This window comes from Triturus cristatus, chromosome 12 (assembly GCF_964204655.1).
Source record: "Triturus cristatus chromosome 12, aTriCri1.1, whole genome shotgun sequence".
In the NCBI taxonomy this organism is placed as follows: domain Eukaryota; kingdom Metazoa; phylum Chordata; class Amphibia; order Caudata; family Salamandridae; genus Triturus; species Triturus cristatus.
The window spans coordinates 429,070,911-429,097,883 of record NC_140595.1 but is presented as its reverse complement, the minus strand read 5'-3'; the positions used below and the strand labels follow the sequence as shown (position 1 = coordinate 429,097,883).

The window sequence follows — 26,973 nt, the reverse complement described above, 5'->3', positions numbered from 1 at the left end:
AAACCCAATCTCCATGGTGGTCATTCCAAGTAAAGGTATAGGATCCCCATTGTAACCACCCAGTTGGATATCTGGGGGTAGTATGTCTTCTTGCCAGGAAAGAAAGAGTTGGGAGAAAACATTAGCATCCACGCGCGCGAATTCAGACCGTTGGAGGGCGAGTGTGTGCCCTTGCTCCCCTGCTTCCTGCCCCTGCTCCTTGCTCCCGGTACTTTCTATCGACGCCGTGAGGGGAACGGCTGCAGAACTACATCCCCCAGCACCACCAGGGCCCGGCGCATCGCTCGACGTCATCGGAGCGAGCCGGGGCCCCACAAAAGCCGACAGGAGCCTCCGCAGCGCGGGACGCGCAAATTCAGACCGTTGGAGGGTGAGTGTGTGCCCTTGCTCACCTGCTTCCTGCCCCTGCTCCTTGCTCCCGGTACTTTCTATCGACGCCGTGAGGGGAACGGCTGCAGAACTACATCCCCCAGCACCACCAGGGCCCGGCGCATCGCTCGACGTCATCGGAGCGAGCCGGGGCCCCACAAAAGCCCACAGGAGCCTCCGCAGCGCGGGACGCACAAATTCAGACCGTTGGAGGGTGAGTGTGTGCCCTTGCTCACCTGCTTCCTGCCCCTGCTCCTTGCTCCCGGTACTTTCTATCGACGCCGTGAGGGGAACGGCTGCAGAACTACATCCCCCAGCACCACCAGGGCCCGGCGCATCGCTCGACGTCATCGGAGCGAGCCGGGGCCCCACAAAAGCCCACAGGAGCCTCCGCAGCACGGGACGCGCGCGGGCGGCGCCCGGGCGAGGCCCGGGCCAAGGGCGGGCCCGTTTGTGCCCGTTGGAGACCGTGTAAGGCCGGGCCGGGCCCTCCCTCGTCGAACTTCATCACAAGGTCTGTTACTGCTAGATATTTGCAAGGTGTTTGCTGATAGTTTCCTTGAATATAGCGGGCTTAGTCCCCCCAATGTACAATACTAATTAATAAAAACTGATTTGTGCACAGAGTACTTGTTGGACAATTGTGACTGTATGCAAGGAGTCAATTAACCCCCCTGAATGATGACTACCGCTCCAGTAACAGGTCGGAAGTCCCTTGTTGGTACACTTGACCAATTTTTGGTAAGAGCTTCCTCCATTTTGGACAGGGAGATTGATGTTACTGAGAAGCGATTGTCGCTGGCTTCTCTTAATAACAAACGCTCCTCGCTGGGCTATTTGTCACAGATACGTTCCCCTGTTCGTAATATGGAACCGGGAACTGATACCGGCGACGTACGCCATGTGTTGGATGCCCCTGGAACTAACTCCCCCTGTCACGATTCACCAGTGTACTGTATCCCAGATTCTGAGGGAGCTAACCTCAATACCAGATCAAAAAAGGGCTCCTCAAATCTACCTCAAACCATTGGTGTGTCGGAAAGTGTAAAGGCTAGGTCTGACACGAACTTAAAGGCTAAAGCACCCATTTCATTAAGCAAAGAAGGCTCGAAAACCCAGAAAACCAAGAGAAAGCGGAATGAACCGCTAAATGCCGGACACATAGCGAAGTCCAGAAGAATCAGCCTTGGGGCCACACATGTGAACATTCCTGATCCCAAAGGAGTAACTTCAGCTAGTGGGAGGGAGAGTGTCCCAATGTTGCCTTCTTTGACCCCGCCTAAGGACCTGCAAAACTCGGGTGAAGATTTTTGGGGGAAATTGGAGACAATTTTTTTTTATAAAACTTGCCAACCAATTTATGACAGGTTGGATAGTATAGAAAATAGACTGACTTGTTTGGAGCTGATGTGTTCTTCATCGCAGTCCCGGCAGAAATATGTCATCAACTGCCGGGGGTGCGAGAAACCTACCGAGAAACCTCCAAACAAAAATGTCCCAATTACTGATACTGCACCCATTATCAACCCAACTATTGCTAAAACTAACCAGTCTGAAAAGGTAACTGGGAACACAATGCACACCCCCTATGTAGGTAACCCGGAGAGCGGGGGGAATCCACAAGCGATAACTATTAGTAGCCAGGTGACAAAAGAAGCAGAAAGGTAAGCTCATAGCCTCGTAGCAACAAGGAAACACCCAAACATACACCTCCCCCCTGAGTCAAGCCCGTATGTGATAATATTGGCAGGAGTCAAGCCCTTGGGTCTACACACTAGGGAAGACCATAGGGATCTGAAGAATAAGTGTGTGTATTGGTTAAATCGCAATCGCCCCTTACCCCAGAATGTATCAACAGAAATCCTCTTTGTACGCCGAGTCAACTGGGTGGGCCCAAAAAAGAAAAAAAATAGAAGGAGATTGTGTAATTATCAACTTTAGAGATCTAAGGGCAGTTGAGCATATTTGCCACTGGCCGAATTCAAACTTCTGTTCTCCTATTCTCTCTCTGCATTTGTCCTTCTTTTATGGCAACCATCAACAGCCCAATATAGTAGATTCTGGCGACAGAGATATTGGTACATGGTCTAGGAATAATAGATGCCCAAATGCACAGTCCGATAGTATTAGGTCCTCTGGCCTGGAAGACTGTGATTGACGACCAAACTCTGCTAGGCCAAGGAAACACCCATGCAACGTAGATGTAACTTTTGTAGAAAAACGGGCAGCTAGTCTTATCTCAACTGAGGTCGATAATGCTGGCACAGACATTATTAATCAAACATCACCGGTCCTGTGCCAGCTGGGGGAAACATACCGGTCACCACCCGGGATCGGACGTATAGCCCCATTGAGTTCTGTTACAGCGGCAGTTGGTACAACGGGTAATGTCGAGGTAGATATTTCTACTAATGCAAGTACTAGTAGTACTAACAAATTGATTCCTCTAGCAAAGGAAAGCTCTAGCCAATCACAAGGGATCCCAAGACCTTATAAGGATTGACTGTCCGCAAATGGACAATTGTTAATAATGTCCTGGAACATAGCAGGCCTAGGCCAAAAAATAGTAGATCCTGATTGGCTGGGCTTTATATCAAAATTTGATACGTGTCTCTTTCAAGAGACTTGGCTGACAGATCCCCTGTTATGCAGTGGTTTTCTCAATTATTATATCCCAGCCTTAAAAAGAGGTAGAGGTCGCCCATCAGGAGGACTAACTATATGGATCAAACAAAACCTAGGATGTCGTGTCACCCAAAGTTCTATTATTAGTGAAGACATCTTATCTGTAAAGATTGCTTCAAAGGGCGGGGTAAACCTCGAAATTTTTAATGTTTACGCACGAGGTCAGCCGGGGGGGAAAAAGTCCCCAGTAGTTCAACTACTGGAAGAATTAATAGACTCTTTGCCTTCAAACTACTTACCTATCATAGCAGGCGACTTTAATGCCTCGTTTGAGCCCCTGGACCATGATATATCCCAGCTTACTGCTGAAGAGGACGCAAGCTGGGGAATTCCACCCCTTGAGATTGCCCCGGTAAAAAGGTGGTCCGGGGCAGCAATTCAGCTAAGCGGATTATGCCTAGGGAGCCATCTGAGAGCAGTCAATGGCAGGAGCCCGTCTGACAAATGTGGCTCAAATACCTTTGATAACGGTCGTAGGGCAAGCAGAATTGATTATTTATTGATTCACGCTAAACTCTGGCCCTATTTTATAGATATGGAGGTAGTTCATAGAATCGAGAGTGACCATCACCCGCTAGTCTCATCATTTAACTCATCTTTACTTGGCGCTATTGAAAAGCTACAAACTATATACGAGCCAGAGCACTACCTGTCTAACGATATGCGCCACCTAAAATGGGAACGGGTTGCTGACGACCCAGAGGTTGTACTAGCGATAAAAGAAGAAGTCACTACTGCACTAGAAGAACCGGGTTTATTGGCCGAGGGTCAGGACTCCCATCAACGTATAGTGGAAATTCACGTAAGGCTTTTTGCGGGCCTGCGGCAACATTTCCTCAAACCTGCCCCTACAAGGAGTTCCATGCCCCAAAGAAAAGTGGGCTGGTATAATAATAAGTGTAGGAAAGCCCGGGATGAACTAGGTAGTGCGCTAAAACAGAAAGACCCAACATCTGTAAGACTTGCCAGATCCACCTATGGGAAATCTCTCAAAGAGGCAAAGGTAACCTGGGAAAATGAACTTTGGAAGGATCTTCTTGAGGCCTCAAAAAGCAAGAATAGCAAAGTTTTCTGGGACACATATAAATGGGATAGGGGTGGTATAGCAGAGCGTCCACAAAATAGTGTGCCACAGAACGCCTGGTTAGAGCACTTTAAACCCCAATATGCCGCGCCCACCCAAAATACCCCTGCTGACACCTTTCCCTATGTATTTTACAAAAAGGCCATATTTACACTTAAGGATGTGAATAGAGCACTAGATGGAGTTGTCCGGGGAAAGGCCCCCGGAATGGATGGCATCCCTGCTGACGTGTTTACTGATGACAGAAGCCTCTGGTCCATCTATATCATGCGACTTGCCAACGCAATTGCCCAGGGAGCAGAAATTCCACCCTCATGGAAGGGCGCTGAAATTGTCCCTGTATTCAAAAAAGGAGACCAATCAATCCCAAGTAACTACAGACCAATCAGTTTGATTGATTCGGTCCAAAAGATCGTAGGCCGTATGTTTCTCTACATAATTCAAACCTGGATGGACGACCACGACATCTTAAGTCCAATCCAGGCAGGGTTCCGTTCCCGGACAAGTACAATCGACCAAGTCTTCCGTTTTGTTAATCTACACTGGAAGACTATGCGGTCTTTGTGGACCTAAAAGCTGCATTTGATTTGGTCCCAAGAAGCAAGCTTTGGCAGTTCCTGAAGGAATTGGGAATTGCACCCGAACTTCTCACCGTGATCATCCGCTTGCATGAGGGAAACGTTGCCGGGGTGCGCTGGGGTGGTCCGGGGGAGGTGACTGGCGACTTCCCGGTTGGCAGGGGAGTGAGGCAGGGGTGCGTTCTGGCGCCAACCCTGTTCTCGCTCTTCGTCAATGGGGTGGCCGGTTGGCTCTCGCGGACCCCCACCGATGCGCCGATTTTGGCAGGAGTGCGTACCCCTATCCTCATGTTTGCGGATGACACGCTGATAATCTCTAAGACCCCTAGCGGTTTGCAGAAGGCTGTTGGGTGTTTTGAAGAATTTTGCATTGAGAGGGGTCTGGAGGTAAATACGGGGAAGACGAAGTTCATGTCTTTTAACGGATCAAAAACCTTTAGAGGGAAAATATACATGAACAAGCTGCCCTTGGAGGAAGTGTCATCATTCACATATCTAGGGAAAACATTGCAAAAAGATATGCGATGGGGTTGTCAATTAGATCGTGCTGGCTTACAACATAAATAAAAAGCAGGGGCATTGCTGGCTAGATTTAAAACCTCACTTACCAAGCCAATCTCCCCAATTTTAGAAATCTATGGAACTAAGGTCCTGGGCTCATGCCTCTATGGGGCTGAGCTCTGGGGCTTTAACAACCTGAATAGCCTGAAAGCTCTAGAAAATGCCTTTTTGCGTAAAGTCACAAACCTTCCTTCCAGTACACCACTGCGGCCGCTATTATTGGACCTGGGCAAGAAACCCCTGGAGCACCTGGTGAGGTTACGTCCAATACTATACTGGCGTCGTCTCTGGTGTACTGATGAATTAACTCATTATAGGAGTGGCTTTATGGACATCATAGAATCTGACAGGTCCCTAAAAATACCATGGCTGTTAGGAATAAAATCTATTCTGGGAAGCTTAGGCCTGTTAGATCTTTGGAAAAACCCTGCAAACACTGTTTTCCCATCTAAAGAAACCTAAAAAATATGTATTGGGAATGGGTTTACAAGTTGGAATTCACCCATGGCCTTTCTACCCATTTAACAGCCCGTTTTCTTGATCTAAAAGTTCTTCCCCACTTAGAGGATTATTGGGATATTATTGAAAAAACTTCTGATCGTAAGTTATATTTCCAGTTACGGGTGGGCACATTACCCATAGCAGAATTCACCTTTAGATGGGGGAGGCAAGGCAGTAAAAATGATAAGTGTTACAGATGTGCTGAATTATGTGAAAATATCGGACATGTTCTATTTTTCTGTCCTATGTATGTGGTACCTCGTAAAAGATGGATACAACCAATCTGCAAGCTTTTGGGTATCAGAAGATATGCCATAGCTCTTCGCATTCTGTGCACCGATCCTACTCCCCCAACATGTATATCAGTGGCCAAATTCCTAGGATGGGCCTGGAGTATAAGATCAAAAGCCCTGAGGTTACCTGCCAACTCCTTTCTTTTGATCTAGCATTGATCTTGCAAATTTCCCATGGAGAAATACCTTGATGTCAAGAGCTGGAGAGTTGGGGTGTGAATGTAACATTTAGCTACCTTCTGTATATTACAACTCGACATGTTTATCTTTTTAAACTTTTATATTCTATAATCTAAGCTCGTCGGTCATTTATAAATTTAATTGCAATTTTAACTTTTTAGGTAATTTATGTGTATTTATATGTAATGTCTGTAAATGTGCTTTTAGGACTTAATTGCCGAATAAAGCTAATTGATTGATTAGCATCCACTAAGTTATATGGGAAACCAGAATCTGCCAAAACAGTCACTGGTTTCTTGTCCAAAATGATATTGCAAGAGGGAAAATTGGTGGTGTCATTGGTATCTTTAAGTTGAAAGACTAATTTAGTGTCAGAAGGGGAGTCCTGATCAATCGACAAGACCGATTGGGATCGCTGTTCTCTACATACCCTGGCTAAATGCCCCTTTTTCCCGCATTTATGGCAAGTGGCAGAACGGGCTTGGCACACAGGATTGTTAGCTAGGTGGCTCGGGCTCCCACATCTGTAACACTTGATTTTGGTACCAGAAGGGAAGTTGTTGGTTGTCTTACTCTTTACTTCTTTTCCCCCATCGTGTTTGCTTATAGCATTGACTTAAGTGGATTTGCCCCCCCAACCCTTTTCATGGCAACCATACAGTCAGCGGTATGCTCAATCCCCACAGCTATGTCAATGGCCTCTTTGAGATCACTGTTAGCTACCAGAAGTCTTTCCTGAATCTTAGGGTTGTTGGTGCATCCAACCAACTGATCCCTGATGAGGGACTCTTGAAGAGACTCAAACTTGCATGTGATCGCTAGGCCTTTTAAAGCGGCAATGAAAGGTTTAACTTTTTCACTTTTACCTTGTGTCCTTGAAAAAACGTATGCCTTTCTAACTCCACATTTATTTTCTTACCAAAGTGTTTTTCCAGTCTGTTCACTGCTACCTGGTAAACATTTTCATCCTCTTCACTATCACCTTCCCCTCCTAAGGAGACGGAGATATAATTTGCCTTACGGCCCTCGATACCGAAGTTGTGCAGTAGGGTATGAAGTTTACACAATGAAGAAAATTTCTCCTAACCAGTGGCAATTGGGTAGGACTCTAATAAACCAAACTATTGCTTCCATGGTAGTAAAGGTTTGCCCTCCTCGTTTAGGAAAGGTGGAGGTTGAGACATGTTAGCTGTTGCCATGTTTGTACACAGGAAGACCATAAAGGGAAGTAAATATGTTTCACCAATGCAGAGAAATGCTAGGGTACTTCTCTAAATAAGAACACCAGTGTCCAACAATAAGTTAATAAACATGTACAATGGAGAGTTCCCACTATGGGTGAAAAACGAAGGTAGACTGGTAGAAGTTCAATAGTAGGAAGCGGTGCCTGTCAGCGTGAAAGAGGCAGAGAATGAAGTAAAACACAGCGTAACGCTGTGAAGAAAATGAGGAACAGCTGTGCCCGTCAGCGTGCAAAACAGGCAGTGAAAACACGATGAAGAAGGCACCTCACAGCGGAGTCAGGCTCCCATGCTGTGAAAGTATGCAGGTAACAGCTGTGCCCGTCAGCGTACAGTGACTTGCTGGCAGAGAGGAACAGAAACTCCTCAGAAGGCTATCTCTTGAAGCAGCCACGTCCGGTAGGAGTGGCTGAAGGAACAGCAGAACAAGACCCAAAGCCGTCCTTGTGGCAGCCACACCCAGCAAGGAGTGGCTGAAGGGCGTGTAGAGATGATCCGGTGTTTCTCTCAAGCACGTACCGTGAGGCAGCCCCGCCCAGGAAGGAAGGCTGAGGGGTGTCCGTAAATGAAAATTTATGGCAAAGGAAATTCCTCTAGTGGCACCGAGGAACGGCACCCCTCTAGTCAGCTGGCCCGGAAACGCTCCCACACTGAGGCGAAGCAAGAACGTCCTCAAGGGTCGCGGTAACTGGCAAGGAAACTCAGATCAGCAGCGCGAGTCAGCCAGTCATGGAAACACTCCTACACAGAAGCAAAGAAGGAACGCCTCAAGGGTTGCGGACGCTGGCCCCCGTGGGAGCTTGGACTGGCAGCGCGAGGCAGGGCACCTCACAAACACGGCTGACCCAGTGCAGGGCAACGATGGAACAACAGCTGCGAAGGAAGCGCAAGGAAAACGCGCTTATGAACCTTCCACACAGGGCAGCAGGAGGCGCGAAGACTGGCAATACACCCGCAGAGGTCACCATGGAAGAGCAGGAAGGAAAATGCTCAACAGAGTGGCAATAGGCAGCGATCGCCGCAGGCAAAGCAAATATCTCAATCCCAATCGCAGGGTGGAAAATGCAGCAGAAGAGGACACAGCCACGCAATAGTAGAGTGACGAAACAGTCGCAGATCAGCAGGAGCAGAAGACCTGAGGGAAGTCAGGTTGGTACTTACAAGTAAATTGTAGAATTCATACAGCTGACACTGGAGAAAGCTTTGGGGGTGGTGGTGAACCGTCCCCACACGCTGAAACTTCTCCAGTGTTACAAAAGAGGACAAAGCGTAGGTTGTTTCAGAGATCTTCTTTATTCGTCTTCACACAACCACAAGTTCCAGTCAGCTGAAGTCAGCTGTGGAATGTTGGCAAACAGAACAAGGGTGCTACCAACTGGGTCAAGGGAAAGGGGTGACAGAATGTACCAATAAAGGAAGGAGATTATAACAACTTCCTTGCAGGGTTGTCTGGGCTGCTGATAGGCCCATGTGACTCCATTACGTGAGACGACCCGCCGTCCAGGAAGTTAAGTCGAGAGAAGCCATCCTCCAGTTTGTCTACGACTAAAGGTATGGGAGGCTGAAACCAGAGTAAGAGAGAGACATAAGGGGGGAAGGTGTCCTCGCTCTCCTCTTCCCCCCTCGTCCCGACCAGGTACGTTATGACATCCAGGAAGCGTTTCTTCCCTTGAGCCACTGTTCTCCCACGGGAGACATCCTCCAGCTGGAGTGAGCGCTCTGATTGGCTGCCACCAACATGAGAATAATGTTGCTGGTAGCCATTGCAGGACCCTGGGACGTAGTCCCCTGTCCTGAAGGAAAAGAAAATATATATATATGAGGGCAGTATAGGGCTACCCTGCCATCTAGGCCTGGGTGGGGATCAGTGGGGTGGGGCGGGGGGGTCAGGCAGAGGGACGCCCTGGGGCAAATAAAAAATCTTCTAGTTTTGCCGCTGTCCGTCGAACTGCGACAATAAAAAATGGCAGCTGTTTGACTTTTATTTTGTTAGATATATGTGGAGGGGCGTGAGTAGGGGTCCCCTCCCTGAGCCATTGTGGGCCCTGGGGACATCATTGTTGCAATTATTTTATTGGTAATCAGCAGATTTTCGCTAAAGGATGTAACCCATTCTTGAAAATAGCATTGGCAAACTCCGGTGCACTATTTAGTTTTTTTTCTACTTATGTTTATTGTAAGCATACAACCACCAGGTTTAGGCAGCATTGTTTTGACTTCTTAAAATTCTTTTAATTTATCTGTGATGTTGTTGTAAAGAAAACTTTTTGCCAAGGATAAACCTATTGGATTACTAAATTTATATATACAATATATTTATTGGGGCTTTCAGCCAACCCCCTTCATGCATTGATCTGTTATTGTATCATTTACATTGTTCTTCCGCCCAATACGCCATGCAGCGTGGGGCAGTGGGTCACTCACTTAATCCATTTTCTAACTTCACTGTGAGTGACAGCATTCTGCCCTTTCACAAGGAGCACATTCACACACAAAGTTGTTCCCTTAAGTGTCAGGAACCATTCTTGCAACATGTGTTTCCTGAGACAAAAAATATGTTTGCTTTTAGCCACTCTTTTACTTTTTTAGATTGATGAAGGCCTGGCAATGCCCTCAATAATAAAGTTTTGTAAGTTAACATAACAAAACCAGCATGGTAAAAGGCAGGCAGCCAACACCAGACCTATTGGCGTTGCCAATGCTTGTTTGATTATCTGGCCCCATGGGGGCAACCATCCAGATATTTATACCGAATCACATGTTTTCTGAGTAAAGTTCAAACTTTTTGCCAGATTTGGTGTAATTTAATTCAGCTGTATTTCTGTAATAGAGAGCAATGTTTTCTATGGGAATTAATGTGAGGGATCACACTTTTGGGACCTCTCCTTTTTCATGCAGGTTTGTCAAATGGTTGGTGCCAAAGTTATTAGCCAAACAAAAGATGATCTTCATATGGAATGTCTGGCCTACCTATAAGGTCCTATTGTGACTTTATTGACGATGTATGCAGATTTTAAAGCCATAAACCTGAATAAAGAATCGTTTATTTTTCCCAAAAATCTCATTTGACTTTGCAAGCTTAAAATGATGTTTCTATCTTCGTTTTGTTTCTCTTTCCATAGGTGCATATGAAGGACGTCACGTCTGCACTGTGGGTTGCTGGCCTGGACTCCACGTATTTGAGAGAGCAGATGATGAATGAGCCATTGGTACGGGAGATTATCAAAGAGTGCAGCAACATTCCCCTCAGCCAACCTCAGCAGGGAGAGGCACTTCTGGCTTCTTTCAAACCCAGAGGTTATTCTGAGTGCATAGTGACTGTTGGTGGTGAAGACAGAGTGTAAGTAAATACATGATCTGAAGGAATAGTCGTGTCGAAAGTAAAAGCCTTTAGTTTAAAGGCTCTCACAAACATTATTCTGCAGTGGCATTCAGAAGAAAATAATATTCATGCAAATCTTAGAGGTTTCTTAGTGTAGCCCATTTCTGCATTTAGCTCGCTGACCGATTCAGGAAGGATCTCAAGACCTGTCTCTTCGACTGAACCTCAACACCCATCAGGACCTGCAGACACCCTCCCTCCAAACCACCCCACACCCCCTTGAGACCCTCACGGGTGAATAGTCTCGTTTAACAAACACTGATTGATTGATAGATCTGATTTCACCGACCTTTTACCTGTCCCAGACAGACTGAATATTTCTCTTCTTTAGATTGTGGCTTTTCGCCCCAAGCCGTTCTAAGATCCTAGGTAATGTATTCAGTTCTACAGTTATCCAGAGTGCAGCTTGTTAGAAGTGTGTGGTTCGGGCCTTTTCAAGTTTATATGCAAATAATTAATTTAAAAACTTTGCAAAAGGAAGACTTACAAAGTTTATACTTGTCACATCACCTGGTTGGCAGTAAAAGACCATAAGGTCCGTACTTACATACTCTTGGAGGACTAATGTAATACTGCACGTAACCCTAGTCCTTTTATCTGAGCATTTGTTGCGATTATTGTAAAGGGTACATTTCAGCCGTGTTGTTTGCAACCATAACATTTTAGGCAATAGTTGCGAACACAAACCAGGCTGAGAATTTGTGGTTCAAATAAGCAACTCAGCTTGTGTGCAAATGCAGCGAAGGCAAACATGAAGGCACATGTAACAAACATTGGCATAGCCAATAAGTCTCACCTTTGGGACCTGCTGCATAACTAAATACTTAAAAGGTCCCAAAGGCGAGACCTATTGGCTATGCCAAAGCTTATTTCAAGAGAAAGAAAACGCAATGCCTGCAAACTGTTTTTAGCTGATGGTCAATGCTCAATACCTGGGCATACAACACTTTTTTAGTGGGAAAAACTTAAAACCTATTGTCCCTGCACTGTAATATAAAGTTTAAACGTACTACTGTAACCAACTGGTTTCACCTGCCCCTAAGAAGAGTACCTTGCAGAGGTGTCAACTTATTCCTGGAACCTAAACTCTACGAACACCTAATTGACAGCAGAGCTTCGAGCTAACAAAAACAACACTCGCAGGTAGTGTTCGCAGCATGAGGGTGTCACTTTACAAATGCTCACGATCCACCCATTGCTTTCTACAACCAGGTAAAAATATTGTGATCTGACTAGAACTCGCGAGGCAGGGGTAAAAATAGTAGAATTGCTAAAATCTATTTTTTTTTAAATGGAAATATGGCAGCGATTTCCTTGTATGGACTTCAAACACCGCTGTCCAGATGACCCCCAGGGATTAGCTTTCTGGCTGCAAAGAAAACAGAGCAGGTAAGGCGCGTAGGGCAAACATATGGGCCTGCGGCTGGAACAGGGTGCAGTCGCCCATTCCCAGTCAATTAACTACTTAGGGAGAAGCTGTGAAGGCCCCCCGGGGAGCCGCCGGCACCAGACCGCGGCCGGACGCAGGTAGAGGTGCAGGGGCAGGCGCCGAGGCGGAGACTGGCTCCGAAGGTGCACGCTCCAGCATGCCTCGCCCAGGGGGGTATAATGTGTCCCCCACCCCTTGGAAGCCCTCTTGCAGCCCCTTAAAGTGTACTTTGCTCTCGTAGGGGGAGCCCTGAAAACTAAACCGGGGCCCACAAACATTTTAACGAGCAAGAGCCATGCTCCTCGAAGGAGCCACGTCCTCGCTGCACGTAGCGCTTTAGGGCCATCAATTTAAGCTGAAACTTGGGAAGTGTTATCACGTTTTAAAACACACGAGGTAGAAGGCAGACAACCCTTTCTTTATTTCAACTTCCAGACGTAAAATCTGTGCAGCCCGCCACACATTAAACTATGACGTCCGCATCGTACGATAGGCTGCAATGTAATCTACATATGAGGCAGAATATTACCTTACAACACGTGTACTGGAGGGGGTTGATCAGAAATCGAAGCACCCAAAGCCCACTATTGGCACCGAGAAGTCCCAACGCTTGAAAAGTGGTTCACACGAGTGCTCTGGAGGCCCACTGCCATAAATCTGTCACTACTGTCCTGGTTTCTTCTGCGGGACAAGGGGGAGGAGGAGAGGCAACCTGAACACGTAACGCTCCCCCTGCTGAGAAGGCATCAAACCAGGCGTGGGACCTCCTCGCCACCCCTCCCCCTCTTTAGCACGAGCCCTGCAAAAACAGAGAGTTTCCAACTTTGGTGCTTAAGTCTCCACAGCGTGGCTCAAAACAGCACGAGAATCAGTGCACTCCGCAGGACTTACTGTAAATGCCAGCGTGAGGAAGAGGCGCATCGCTGCTGCCACCGTTGTCCTGGCCATGGTGAGACTCCCTGGTCCGTCCACATGTGCCCCAGCCGCTGGAAGCAGAGGCAGCACCGCTGCTGGGTGGTAGACGTAGAGTGTAAAACAAAGAGCACATGTTATGGAAACCAAAAATTACTCAGAGGCGCGCTTCGTAGACATTTAAGATTTACGGAACTTTACTCACCCTGAGAGGAGTTTACAGGGACTTCGTAACCCGGCACCTAAACCCTATTTATATACAAATAAATTACCCTACCTCTGTACTTCTTCACCTGAGCTCTATTTTGTTAAAGTAATAGGATTGGGGATTTATTACCATATTCTGTGACTACACGAGGTGACGTAACACAACCTCTGAGAAAAACAAAAAAGAGATGGGCTGGACGCATGAGTTACCGCTACGTCCTTGGTCCCAGTCATTGCTTTTGAGGTGACTCCGCATCCAAGACGGGAACAAGCCCGGGAGTGTTGCGCGTGCGCCAAAAGGAATTTGCACCAGGGCCAGAGCGACCGCCATCTGTTTTCAATTAAGATAATTGGAAACAGATGTCGCTGTTGCTCGCTCCCGAGCTGCCTAGGCCACGAAACAAAGAAGGCGGAACAATCACCCGCCTTAGACCAATTGCATGCTGTTTTTTTTAGTAAACACCCATGCACAAGCCAATTGAAAGTTAGGGGGGAAAAAAAGCACGAGCATGTGTGAGAGTTGAAAAGCCCTTACTTAAAGTCTCGCAGAGCAGCGCATGCACGCTGGCTCAGGCGAGATCTAAAAAAGACCAAGCTAATGAGAGACCAATAGAATAATGACTGAAATATTCAAAGTACATTGTGTTGGGGCTAGAGAAGGCGAAAATCACACACTGCCTTTCAGTGCCGGGAGCTTATTTCTTAGGGCCTGAATAAACTCCTAAGTTGTGGGGCTTGATCTAATGCGAGTAGGAAGCAAGTTGGAGTGTCAGGAACCCTATAAGTAGAGGGACTGTAATCTGTTTGAAGTAAAGGATCGTTTGAGTGACTGTGGATAGGGTTATTGAAGTTCAGTGTTGTAGTCCTAGTCTGGAGATGAGCCCTGGGCAGCTTTTAAAGACTAGTGTCTGTAATTTGTAATGGGCTTTTTTTGTAAAGCTAGCCAACCTGTGGCACTAGGAAGAATTAGGGCTCTATCTAAAGTTTGTGTTATCCAAAGGGACAAATGAGTGTTGCGAAAAACCCACTAATTGTCTGTTGCAGTAATCCATGTTAATGATGACCATCGACCTTGCCACTGATTTCTCTGTACGGAAAAGGTATTTTTTTATTGGAAGTCTCACTAGGTCCTTTAAGATACATGTGAAGTTGGTACACCTAGTGCTAGCACGGCTAGTAGATTATGGAGGAGACCTAATTGAGTAATAGGTTAATTCTCAAAACTGCAGTGTCCATTATGGGCCATCCCAGAGACCCGTGCTGGGAAAGGAACATTTTACAAATCATTCATCATTCCTTGTCCCAGTTCAGATTGATAGACGGACCGTAATGGAACATGTGAAGATGTTTCACATATCCTGTGAAGTGTCACCAGGTTTTATGAGCCAAGATTGGCTCTTGTGCATCACTACGCTCTTCAGAAAGCACCACTTGATGCAAACAAACACTCCTCAACTACAGATAAGTCAAAAATACCCTTTGCAATAAAAATAGCGTAAAAGGTTGCAACCAATTACCTGATCAAACACATAGAAACGCATACCTAGTTTGACTCCAATCTTTATCCATGGTCTGACAGACCTAATTTCAGAAACCACCATGCTTCATCTGAAAGATGGGAATCAGTCATACTGGTCTGCTGGGTCTTCAGATGGAGTTCCATGTAAGAGACTATCAAATTCTGTGGTGCACAATTCAAGAAACAACAAGCACCGCAACATTACCTTAGGGATGCTTTTTGCTCTTTTTACTCTATAAATGCACTAAACGTGGCTGAATCCAACTTCTCTCTTACACTGTGCCCCTCTTTAACAAATAATCACAACATTTGGAGTCACCACAATTTCAGCGCTCTTGCTGACAGTCTTTGACATTTGTATAAAGCTACTAAATGCCATTCTAGTCAAACTTTACTGCCCCTGGGTCTTTTACGGCATTCTTTGTGCATACTCTCACAGTACACCAAAGCAAAAGGATAAGTTTATCTTTAGAACACCTTGTTTATATTTGTGCTATGATGTCCAATACTGAACAAATGTACAGTTCCTTTAGCATCAAAAAAATACATATGCACCAGGTGAGTTTGTTCTGCTTTCCTGGACCTGAGATACACATGACCAGAGCTAAGTGAAAGCTAAAAGGTATTTCAGTCCTTGGCCCCTGCCAAGATGACGCCATACTTAAAATGTGCATTTTGCAGATGCCAGTATTTTCAACAAATTTTGAAAACTTAACCACTGTGCCTTTCCTGATACACAGTTGTGAAATAGGCTCTGTACATAATGCGGCCTCTTTTTTAGGTATGGCTTAACAGTGTAGCTGTGTGATTCGCCTACTGTTACCATTGCTTAAAAGTATAATTTGAGTGGGCTTTGGCTGTACCCAGATGACATTTACCCTCCACTTTCTGTGGAGCACTTGCATTGCAATGCATGAGATACTATTTTATATCTCAAAAGTACACAGACTCGCTATACATTACATTTTTGTTCACATTGATGCATTATATAAAGTAAGCGATCATTTTTTTCTTCTTTTCGCCGTAGCAGGCTTTGTTATTGTTTTAGTCAGGACTTAATATGAAAGCCAGATCAATTGGTTTTGCCAGTATGTGTTATTGAATGTTTCATGCACAAATGTTGCTTTCATCAAAGTATTATTCTCTCATATGGGAAACTAGAGGAGTGCTTTGAGTGTTTGTACAGGGTTCTTCCAAGTAATTTTTATCACCATTGTTGTGGGCTATTTTGTCCTTTCTGAACTTTTGGAGACCTATTTTTGGGAGTTCTTTATTTAGTTAATTGCACATAATCTGTATTGTCATAACTGATTGATTAATTGACAGGAACTTGCTTGGCTCTGACAGCAGATATTGATAGTCCTCACAATTCACCTTAGATGGTAGAAAATATATCCTATTGCTTTATTTTCCTGTGATAAAGCAAAGCACAAGCACAGCATTCCTTGCCAGGGTTTGGATGAAATGAGCATAGTTGCTGTTTACCTCAGCTAAGTTCTCGACCTTTCAACGACTGAACTAAAACCACTGGTATTCATCCACAAGTTGAAATCTTTTCAACAAGTAGTATCAAAACACATGGGAATGTTACTATCGTACATCTGATATGAAAACCTCTGGCTGTACAAGGTATTGGTGAGAGAACACATCCAAACCTTAAAGTTGTGTAAGGATAATCCTGAAACAGTGTTGGCCACAGAATACTTCTTTCCCAGTCTTTCCTCTGTGATCTGTTGTTTGAGATGGTCTTGCCGCAGCATTCAGGTGATCTAGCAGAATCTTAGTGGCTGTGGCATGGAGTACAAGTGCAAGGCCTCACAGAACCTCTCTCTATGTCTACACTCAGTGTTCTTTCCACAGTGCTCAGGTAGATTGTAATGAACTCCCGGCTTTCCTTAAAGGTATTTTCCATACTACTGAGTGGCATCTACAAGGTCAATAAACTGTGATTTTTCACGTTTATGCTGTTGTAACCTGTGTGTTCAGCTTGACAATTTTTTATAAAGGGAGGTTAACCAATTGAGCTAATAAGCTACTATCACCCTCCCCACCTCTAGTACTTGTGACTATACACAGCACGTTCGCTTCGGCCACTGCTTCACCCATTCCACCATTTTATATGTTTCACTTCCACAAGGGCCTGTACTAATACTTTACTTTGGACTTGATGTAAGAAATATCCATTTGCAAAAAGTATTTGCAAATTGCGCACCAACATTTTGCAAATGGAAAATAATTTTGCGAACCATCCTATGTACTAATGAGTCTATCCCCAAAATTCCCAATGGTTGTGGGTCGCAGTCCAATCTACCTCATCAATAATAATGAGGTACTTCGCAATTCACCAGTATTGTATGCCATTGCAGGAATTGTGGCTTGTTTGGGTCCATCATCATGATCACATTTAAATAAACTTTTTTTAAGTGCCTCTCAGTCTGCTTTTAAGAAACATACTTAAACAAAAGGTTTGAGTGGCAGTGGTCCACTGCCCACTTCAAACAAACCTTTATATTCTTTATAACTTTTACAACAGGGACCCCTTCCCATTTGTGAATAGGTTACCACCTCCTCTAGGAGTTGTTCAAATTATCATTGATTTGCGACTGAAATTGCTGTCGCAAACCACTGACACATAGCTTTTCGAATCGCAATCTGTAAGGGATGCTTTGTACATCCCCCTTTCAAACTGCGATTTTGATTTAATTTCTAAGCCTGTTCTAGGATTCGGTATCCTGTTACCAAATCGCAAAATGTGTACATTTAAAAAAAGTAATTTAGTCATCCAAAATGGCTTTGTACATCAGGCACTTTAATCTCACATACTTTTGATATGTCTTTCCCGTGTAGATTGTAGACAAAAAACAAAGTCATTCACGTGCTGCTGCGCTCCTTCACTCTACTTCACAGTGTGCCCACCAAATAGGCCCTGTGCCTGGTACACCCAGTGCCTGAATGCAGAATGTTGCAGTTGCATGGATGACTCGTCCATAAACAAATGCCCATAGGGCTTTGCTCTTTGAAAGCTCTTGTGCTACATCCTAGAAAATGAAAAATGGCTTCAAGTGATCCACCGAAAGGTGCCTGCCTGCTCTCCATTTCCCAAGAGCTTTGCTGTGAAAAAGCTTTGTTTGTTGGCTAAAAGAGTTCTGTAAGATCCTAAAATGCAACTCCTGTGATATTTCTGGAAAAGGCACATTATGGTTTGTCTGAAAATATACACTGCTTTAAATAATTCACGAGGTTTAATATAAGGTGACCCGGTGCCACTGTTAACCAGTGCTCTGGCAGGTTGCCAGAACAACATTAATTAAACATGGCCGACGCTGGGCAGCCATCTTCTAAGAAACCAGATTGCTGACTCAGCGTCAGGACCCTGCCAGATTCAGTTACATAAATCTCTTTGATCAGTAATTGACGTAGCGTAACATGAAAGTGGCCTATTTCAAGCTTTTATTGTTGGCCATGCTCCAGTGCAGAGAGCAAGCGAAGGCATGCGTGGAATGACCCTTCTTACCCTTTTCAACTGATTTTCATTTTAGAACTGAAAACAAGTGGCTGTTGGTTCCATCTGGCCAAGCTTTTACTGCAGGGTATTCTAGTATTAACATTGTACTACCCAATACTGGAAGCAGTGATTTAGTTCTTCTATCAATATGAGGACGGGAAAGATGTACACATTCACAGTGCACTATTCTCAAAGGAAATCTTAAAGCTACACCCATAGAATTTATATTCTCTACGAACGTAAATGTGCGACTTTCCAATATTGACAAACTGCAGAAGTACAAACTGTAAAGATGTGCCAGTCGTGAGTTTTTTCTTTTGTGCCTTTGTTTGGTATCTCTTTTCCTAATACATGATTACGAACAGTGTAAATTTGCACACTCGTAAAAGGTAACCTTTTGTTCAAACGCATATATTTTTTTTTTCTTTCTTCATCCTCTTGTTTGCCCCAATAAGAAACTACTTCCCCCTACAACCTCGCTGGTTTGGGGTGCACCATTCGCCTTCCCACCACCATACGCCTTCCCACCATGTAAGGGTTGTTAACCTATCTTCATGATGGGAAAGGGTCAGATAGCAGTTTGTGAGTCGTGTCAAACTCCTATGGTTGTGTGCATTCACAAACTAACAATTCCCCAGCCCTTGTTCCTCCAATTCGCCAGCCCTTGCCAAGGATTTTCCACTCCATAATCCTATGCAGTTGCTGCAGAGAAATACTAAATAGTAAAACCACTTTTGTCTGTCGTGCCTGTAGTAGACCGCTGTGAGGCGAAAACAGTCCTGTATGCCATGAACATGGGTATATGTCAATAAATCGTTTTGTGTTTAGGGCCCACAGCTTGAACGAGTAATGAGACTGTAAAGACTACAAAGATAATTTCTTAGGTGAGAGAAGCGAACAACTTTTGTGGACACTACTGTGTCTGTAACAGAACACATACTCGACTATTGCACCATGCCTTTTATGACTGGTTATCCTGAGAATATGGTATGGATCCAACTTTCCTTCACCTAGGACTTTTGGTTTAGGATGTTTTAGAAGTAAAGTTTCTGGCTGGACTCAGAAATGTATTACAAGCAAAATTAAATTTTTCCTTTATTGGGAGTATTTATTCAATATGAATCTAGACTCCAAATGCAGAGGAGTACTTAGTGGTTCACAATGGGGGAAAGGTACATATGCATGTAGTAAAGGGGTCTGGGAAGGAAGAGGCAGGTTGGATTCAAGACTACAGTGTTGTCAGGAAATCATTAATGACAGTTACGTGGAGAAGAGGTCAGTTTTTACTTCCCTGTGTGTACTAACAAGCTACAAATGCAGTTGATTATGGTGTTCCGCCCCTTTGTGATATGGTATTAAGCAGACTTTCTAAGATCCTTGCCAAATATCTAAATGTGTGGGAAGAGGATGTGATGAATTGGGAAGGAGCCACTGCTAAGTTGGTGGGCCTAAGGAGCTAGCAAACAACAAGTTTCAAAGGGGGAGGGGGAGTTTCGAACAGTCATCCTGTATCCTGGATCTATCCTGGATCTAGGGAGCAGAAGGAGTTGAACTGATGTTTTGTAGCCAGAGTGTGATGTAACCTCTAGTATTCCTGGGGGCAGAAGTATGGTTAAACACCTTTCTTATGCTGTATAGCAAAACTAGGCTTTTGACGAGGGAAAACAGTAGTTTTACATTATCTTTGTACACCTGAAAATGGGAACGTATTATGTTCCCTAGTAGGAGAGGCAAATAGCTCCAGTGCAGACTCATAAATCTGCAGACTCTCGTTACGGTGACTTTTACAGCCCTCTGCGAAACAAGAAGTTGAACTTACTTTTGATATCGGAAACGTTGTAAAAGGACTTATCTGTAATTGAGTATGATTCCGCCCTCCCTGACCGCAATACTGTAATTGTGGAAATTAAGATGCAGTCTGCCTGATTATAAGCAATAGCTAGATTGTCCTATCGCAAAGGCCAATCGAAGATCATTTGAAGTGACCTGTTTTATTGATTTGATCACCAGAGTCACTTGGAGTAAAGATTGAATTTATAGACTGCCAGAAATAAACTTATTTTGAGGACTTTTTTTAAATGTTGTTTTTTACTGAATTTACTTGGTCATGAATCAGTATTTTACAGCTTTGAGAAATGTTAACATTTGGGCAGACCAGCAGGACAGCCACTTCAGAAAGATAAGCGTTAAACATTGGATAACTAATCTGTATCCTTGAATGGGTTCCGATCATGGAGAACTTAGAACCCAACATATAATTTCCATTCTCAAACCATGCATGTGCAGTTTGCACACTAACTGGTTTGCGAAAGAAAATGCAATTTGTGATCCGACCCATGTACTAGTAGGTCACATTGCAAATCATCCATTCACAAGGGATGGCAGAATGACCTGCCTAAGGAATATTAATTAGGCTGGTTGCAGTTTGTGAACCCTTGAGAATAGGGTGCTAGTACAGGGATTTATTTATTTATAAAGTTTTATATAGCGCGGACTTGAACCCAGTATGGTATCAGAGTGCTTTACAATTGGTTAGGCAAGAAGAGAACATGACAGCCAAGCGATACAAATGCTGTCCATACCCGTTGCAAACTGGGAGGAGGTCAGTGAGTTAAACACCTAGACGTTGATGAGAGCCCAGGTGGAGACACTGTGTCATCAAATGGTCCATATTCTGAGTCATAAAGAACTTCTAGGGCAGAGTTTTGTTAATCAAAAACAGTTTGATTTCTGTTTTTTTAATGAAGTGGTTGACGGGTTCAGTCTGATTTCAGGAGAAAGAGAGTTCCAAATTCTAGGGGCCATTCTGGAGAAGGCTCTGATGTAGGTTCTCTTTTACCGAAAATTCTGAGGTTTTAACAGTAAAGTGATGGCGCTCCTAAAGGATCTGCAGCCGCAAACGGCTCCAGTTTGTCAGTTATGTATTTTGGTGTGTTGAAGTGTAATGCTTTGTGTCAAGCAAGCAATTTTCAGCTGTATCCTTGCCTCATATGGTAGCCAGTTTAGTGCCTTTAGATTGAAAATGAGGTGGTTGTATCTCTTGGATCCAATGTTGAGTCTTGCAGCAGAATTAAGGGACGCCATTAGTGGAGCAAACACAAGATGATGGATGGAGCACTGAAACTTTTCAGAAACTCGCCCCCAGTCACAGATTTGCGTTGAATCCATCATCGTTCTTTAGCTCACTTTGTCACCTCAGTTCAGATCCAGTTATATGCTAATCAGTCTTGACCCTGTGCCTCATGGGAACAGTCCAGCACAAACTGCCAAGCCAGATCTTTCCTGAACCAGAAACAAGCATCCTGGGACCGGTTTCGTGGTAACACCCCTCATCAGCCATGCTAGCTTGAATCCAGTGGCAAAGTGAGCAAGGGACCCACGTCTGGGCATACCCTGCCAACTTAGGGCGAACCAAGCAAACACAAGGAGATGATGGACAGAGCACTGAAACTTTTCAAACTCTCTTCCTCCCCCCCCCCCCCCCCCCCGAACCTGTTCAGCCTCCACCCCCATGCATAGAGTTTGATCGGCAGCAGTTGACAGCTTTCAATCTTCCTCCCGAAGTCTGTGATGTCATTCTGGCAGCCAGGCATCCCTCCACTAAAACGGTATACGCCTGCTGGTGGAACAAATTTGTGGCATGGTGCACAGCAAAGGCTGTGGATCCCCTTTCTGCCCCTCTTTCCGAGGTCCTTCTGTTCCTTCTCTCTTTGGCCCAGCAGGGTTCTGCTCTGGACACTATCAAAGGTTATCTTTCGGCCATCTCCGTCTTTCTACGGCTTCCAGATCAGCCTTCTCTTTTTAAGTCCCTGGTTGTTAATCGCTTCCTCAAAGGCATTACACACATGTTTCCTCCCGTGCCTTTCATAATGCCTCAGTGGGACTTAAATCTTGTCTTGACCTTTCTGATGTGCGCTCCCTTTGCACCCCTTCATATCTGTCCATTACGTCTTCTCACTCTCAAGACGGCTTTCCTGGTAGCTATTACCTCTGCCAGAAGAGTGAGTGAGCTCCAGGCTCTTTCTTCTAAACCTCCTTTCCTTTCTGTTCATCCGGACAAGGTGGTTTTAAGGACCTGTTCTTCTTTCCTGCCAAAGGTTGTCACGCCCTTCTACATCGGGCAGACCATCACTTTACCCACCTTCTTTCCGTATCCTTCGAAAGAGGAAGAGAGGCTCCACCGTCTGGACCCAAAACGTGCGCTCTCGTTCTATCTGAAGCGCAGATATGGATGACCAGCTCTTTGTTGGCTACGTGGGTGCCAAAAAAGGTCGGGCCGTACACAAACGAACCATCTCTGGGTGGGTCGTTCTGTGCATCAAAGCATGTTACTCGTTGGCTAAAAAGTAGCCTCCTGTGGGGCTGTGTGCCGATTCTACCAGGGCAACGGCAGCCACTACTGCCGTGGGACACGGCGTTCCCTTGCAGGACATTTGTCAGGCAGCTACGTGGGCCTCGCTGTACACGCTTACCAAACATTACTGCCTTGACAGTCAAGTTCGGGGAGACTGCTTCTTTGGCCGTTCTGTTCTCTGTGACTTTCTGGTGTAATCTTGTTCGCAGACCCACCACCGGAGTTGGTATTGCTGGGGTATCTATTTTAAGGTAAGGAATCTATCACTAACGTGTCTCTTTCAGATGCACAAGTTACTACTTGTATAACGATATATCTGTAAGAGATTAGTTAGTGATAGATTCCTTACCGCCCCACCCATCCTCCCCTGTTCTGCTAACTGATTTCTAGGGTTAAGGTCATCCTTTTCAGGGCCCTAGTTTCATGGCACCAGTGGTCAGTTTCTTGCATGGCTCTGCTTTCCTGGTGCGGAAAGTCGTGTACAGAACTGACGTAGCCTCCGTGACGTCATCTCGACGCCTACGACGCCAGTGACGGACGCTTAGCCGCACGACGCCACCTACCGACGCGCAGGGGTACTGCTGACAAAAAACTTTCCGGATCCAGTCTGACGCCTGGGGATATTCTAAGGTAAGAAATCTATCACTAACTAATGTCTCTTACAGATATATTGTTACACAAGTAGTAACTTGTGTGTTTGGTCCTACAGCCAAGGGGATACCTGTGTGCCCTCTATACCTCCCAGAAGAAAAATCCCCTGATTGGTTTAACGGCACTGACGGTCCAAATGTGGCACTCTACACAACAATTTTGGATGGAAAGATCAGATCACCCTGGCAACTCCCTTGTGGGACTCTGACCTCCTAAGAAACTTGGGCAAAAGGCAGAGATTCGATAAATGGGACCTACTGGGCCTCTCGACAGTGGGAGACATATGCTCGGCAGGGGGTATACCACCTTTTGATGATCTGAAAATTTCACAAAACCTTGCCCTCACAGAGGCATTTCGATACCTCTAAATTCGACATGCCCTACAGGCAGTACTACCGAAGGGAGAAACCCTACCAGAATCCTTGCCCCTTGAGAGCTGATTGTTTGAAGAACTCATCACACTAAAGGCGATCTCAGTAACTTACTAAAAGCTTGTGAATAATGCACCAAATATGCTAATTCAACTGCGGGAGATTAAGTAGAAAGATATTTGCGGGAGATTAGGTAGAATGATATTACAGACATGAAGGAAGATGACTGGCCGGAGGCTATTGCTTCCCCTCGGGAAGTTGCGGTTAGGTCCGGATTTCGCTTGGTACAACTCTAAATACTCTACAGAGCCTAGATCTCCTGCACCACATTGTTAAGATGGGAGGCGACCTGATGCACTCTGTTGTAGGGGTTGCGAGCAAGAGGGCACATGCTTTCATATAATATGGTCCTGCCCCCAAATCTAATCCTACTGGCTATCAATAACAGTGTTTGGGTAAGGTATATGAGGTTGAGCTCCTAAGAACAGCAAAATGGTGCCTGCCTAATGTATGGGATGTGACAGACCTGGGGAGAGGGAGCAAACCGGAGTAACCCTAGCGCTGAGGATTGCCAAAAGAATCCTAGCGTGGAATTCGGGAACTGATACGACAACGACCCTCAATTATTGGAAGAGGGACATGGACTGGTGCCTGGTGGCTGAAAACACGGTCTACACTAACAGAGGTTGCCCTCAGAAATGGGGAAAGGTGTAGAACAAATGGAATGAATACAGAGGTCACCCATACTCAGCCCCAGAGTCAGGGTGGAGCAGTCCGAGTTGGAAGAAGTTATTGAATAAAGGGGGGGGCTATTGGAGAGGTGGAATACAATCATAATGTCATAATGTACAGTGGCAAATGAACTGAGTTATAAATTGTTGATGGCATAACCTTGAAGCGAGATTATACAACTGTCAGATGATGAAATGTAATCTATTCATTTGTCTTGTTCTAAATAAGAAGAATGGTCGTTATGGATTTGTTGTAGTGGTTTGTAAGGTCAGGGACATCTGACATGACCTCCGTAGGAGGCAAGATATTATTGCATAGGGATGTCAGATCATTGGGGTGTATATACTTAATATTCCTTTTCTAGTGTCTGGATTTTCTAAGTTAATCTCAAAGCATTGCTCGGCACTGAGAGTCCTCGGTCTGACCCACCCAGCTCTGTTTGAACAACATCTAAGATTTTTCTGTTGACCCCAACAATGCCAAAGCATTTTCTGGAAATGGTGACATACACACATTTCCTTTAAATGTCTTGGTATTTTCTATTGAGGAGGTCAACTAGGGCCAGTCATCAGCGTCTTCTCAAGCTTCTCATTTACATCGACTTTACATGGACTGCTATCCCGAGGTAGCCGGTCACCCAAGCAGTGCCGGAATAATCAAACTAACTTTTACAAACTTTACGTTGCTAAGGCTTGTTTATGGTTGAATTAAAAATTAAAATGTCTTTACAAATCTGCATTTCTGGGATCCTCCAGTTGATTTTGCTCTTCTTTGACTCTAAAAAAATTCATAAAAATAGAATCTTTTTTTTATAAATTAGTGTTATATTTTTTTTTGTGTTGTGTGGTTTTGTTATTTTGTTGTTTGGTACTGTTAAATGCTTTACACAATTTATTTTGTTCAAACCTTGCTGTTTGAAGCCAAACCTACCTGGATTGAGCTTAAGGTTGTGCAAGCAAGCCTGATTGGACCCAAGAAAGGTTTTGAGAGTGTATGCCACGGTAAGGCTGCATAGCCGTGCCATATAACACACCCATATCTGCACATCTGTGGATTTCCTGCAGATGAGACGATTGAAATAATGAAAAAGAGGCAATCTTTTGTAACAAAGATGATCTAATGGAGATGAGCATCAACACCAGCAGTCTTTCTCTTCTGGGAAATCCCACTATCCATCAAAATGACTTCCCCCCCACTTCCACTGCTTTGTGCACCACTCCAGTGAGAGAGTGTGTCAGATTACCTTGGAAAGTTGAAATCCCCACCTCCATCAATCCCACCAAAAACAGAGTCAAGATATCCGTTGTGCTTACTGAGAATGGAAGTTACATCTCTTCTTCAAAGTGCACAATGGAGCCCATTCCTCCCTCTCCAAGAGAAAAGGCATGTGTGCAAGATATTCCACCCCCCACCTCCAAGAAGGTACCAAACAAGATTTCACACCTGAGATGAGTCAAAACATAGATCAAGAAACAGAAGTTCAGAATGTTGGCTTTACACCTAATCTATCTGTAAATAATTAAAACAGTCTGTATGTGCTTTTCCACATTCCAGTGGTGAAGAAGCACATTGAGTTCCACAGGACTTATACTCCTTTAGAAATTCTTAACTCTCTAGGAGCAGCGTTAAACATGGAGCAAGATGTAGTGTATCCTTCTAAGTCTGTACAATTTTGCAGAAGTACTATCTGCTATTATAACTATTTTTCCTGCAGCATGTCGAATCTCTTCCCTCCTGGGATTTTTAGTTTTGCAGGTCCTGGTTCCATTGAAATAGATCTACCCTTCTCTCTCTCTCTCTCCCCCTCCCCGAAAACTACTCTCTGTAAACACAGTGAGCTCATTGGACACTTAATGATTTTTGTTTTTTCTTGTTGGTCCTTCACATATAGTAAGACACGACTCAGCGAATGAAGCGCTTCGGGACAATGGACAGCTACCAATAAGATATAGACCTTCAATAGGTTACATTTGATTTGTGTGGTGGTATGACCTAGGATGGAGGATATTAACAACCGATTTTCCCTTGTTCACCTGGACTAAGTTTCACATCTAGGAAATCCGGTCCATTTGTGTGTACAAAATGTAAAATGCTCGAGCTTCACATCAATAGTAAGGGTGCTAGGCGATTGAATGGCAATGCCTTTTTAATGAATTGGTGTACCACATTTCTCTGCAATATTTGTTCTTATTTTATTTTTTAGGATTCGCCTGCACAGCACTTGCACTGTGCTCGCGAACTCTCTTGTATTAAAAAACAAAATCTTTAAGGGTCCTGAGAGCCTGCCCATTACTGCCATGGAGCCTGGACGTAGTCCTCTTCCTGGTTGCCAGTGTCCTTCCACTACAGGCTCCTACAATGCAGATACACTTTTTTTTTTTTTAAAGGTGTTCTTTACTCCTCTCCTCTCTAGGCACAT

General features: G+C 44.8%; 1 protein-coding gene across 1 annotated transcript in view; it reads left to right on the top strand.

The window, feature by feature from the left end:
- Window positions 1-26,973, top strand: part of GAN (gigaxonin) — a 290,872-nt gene that overhangs the window by 124,212 nt on the left and 139,687 nt on the right. Inside the window, exon 4 of the mRNA XM_085638473.1 lies at window positions 10,615-10,832. Within this exon, the coding sequence (XP_085494599.1) occupies window positions 10,615-10,832 (218 nt within the window). The remainder of the gene's footprint in view (window positions 1-10,614; window positions 10,833-26,973) is intronic.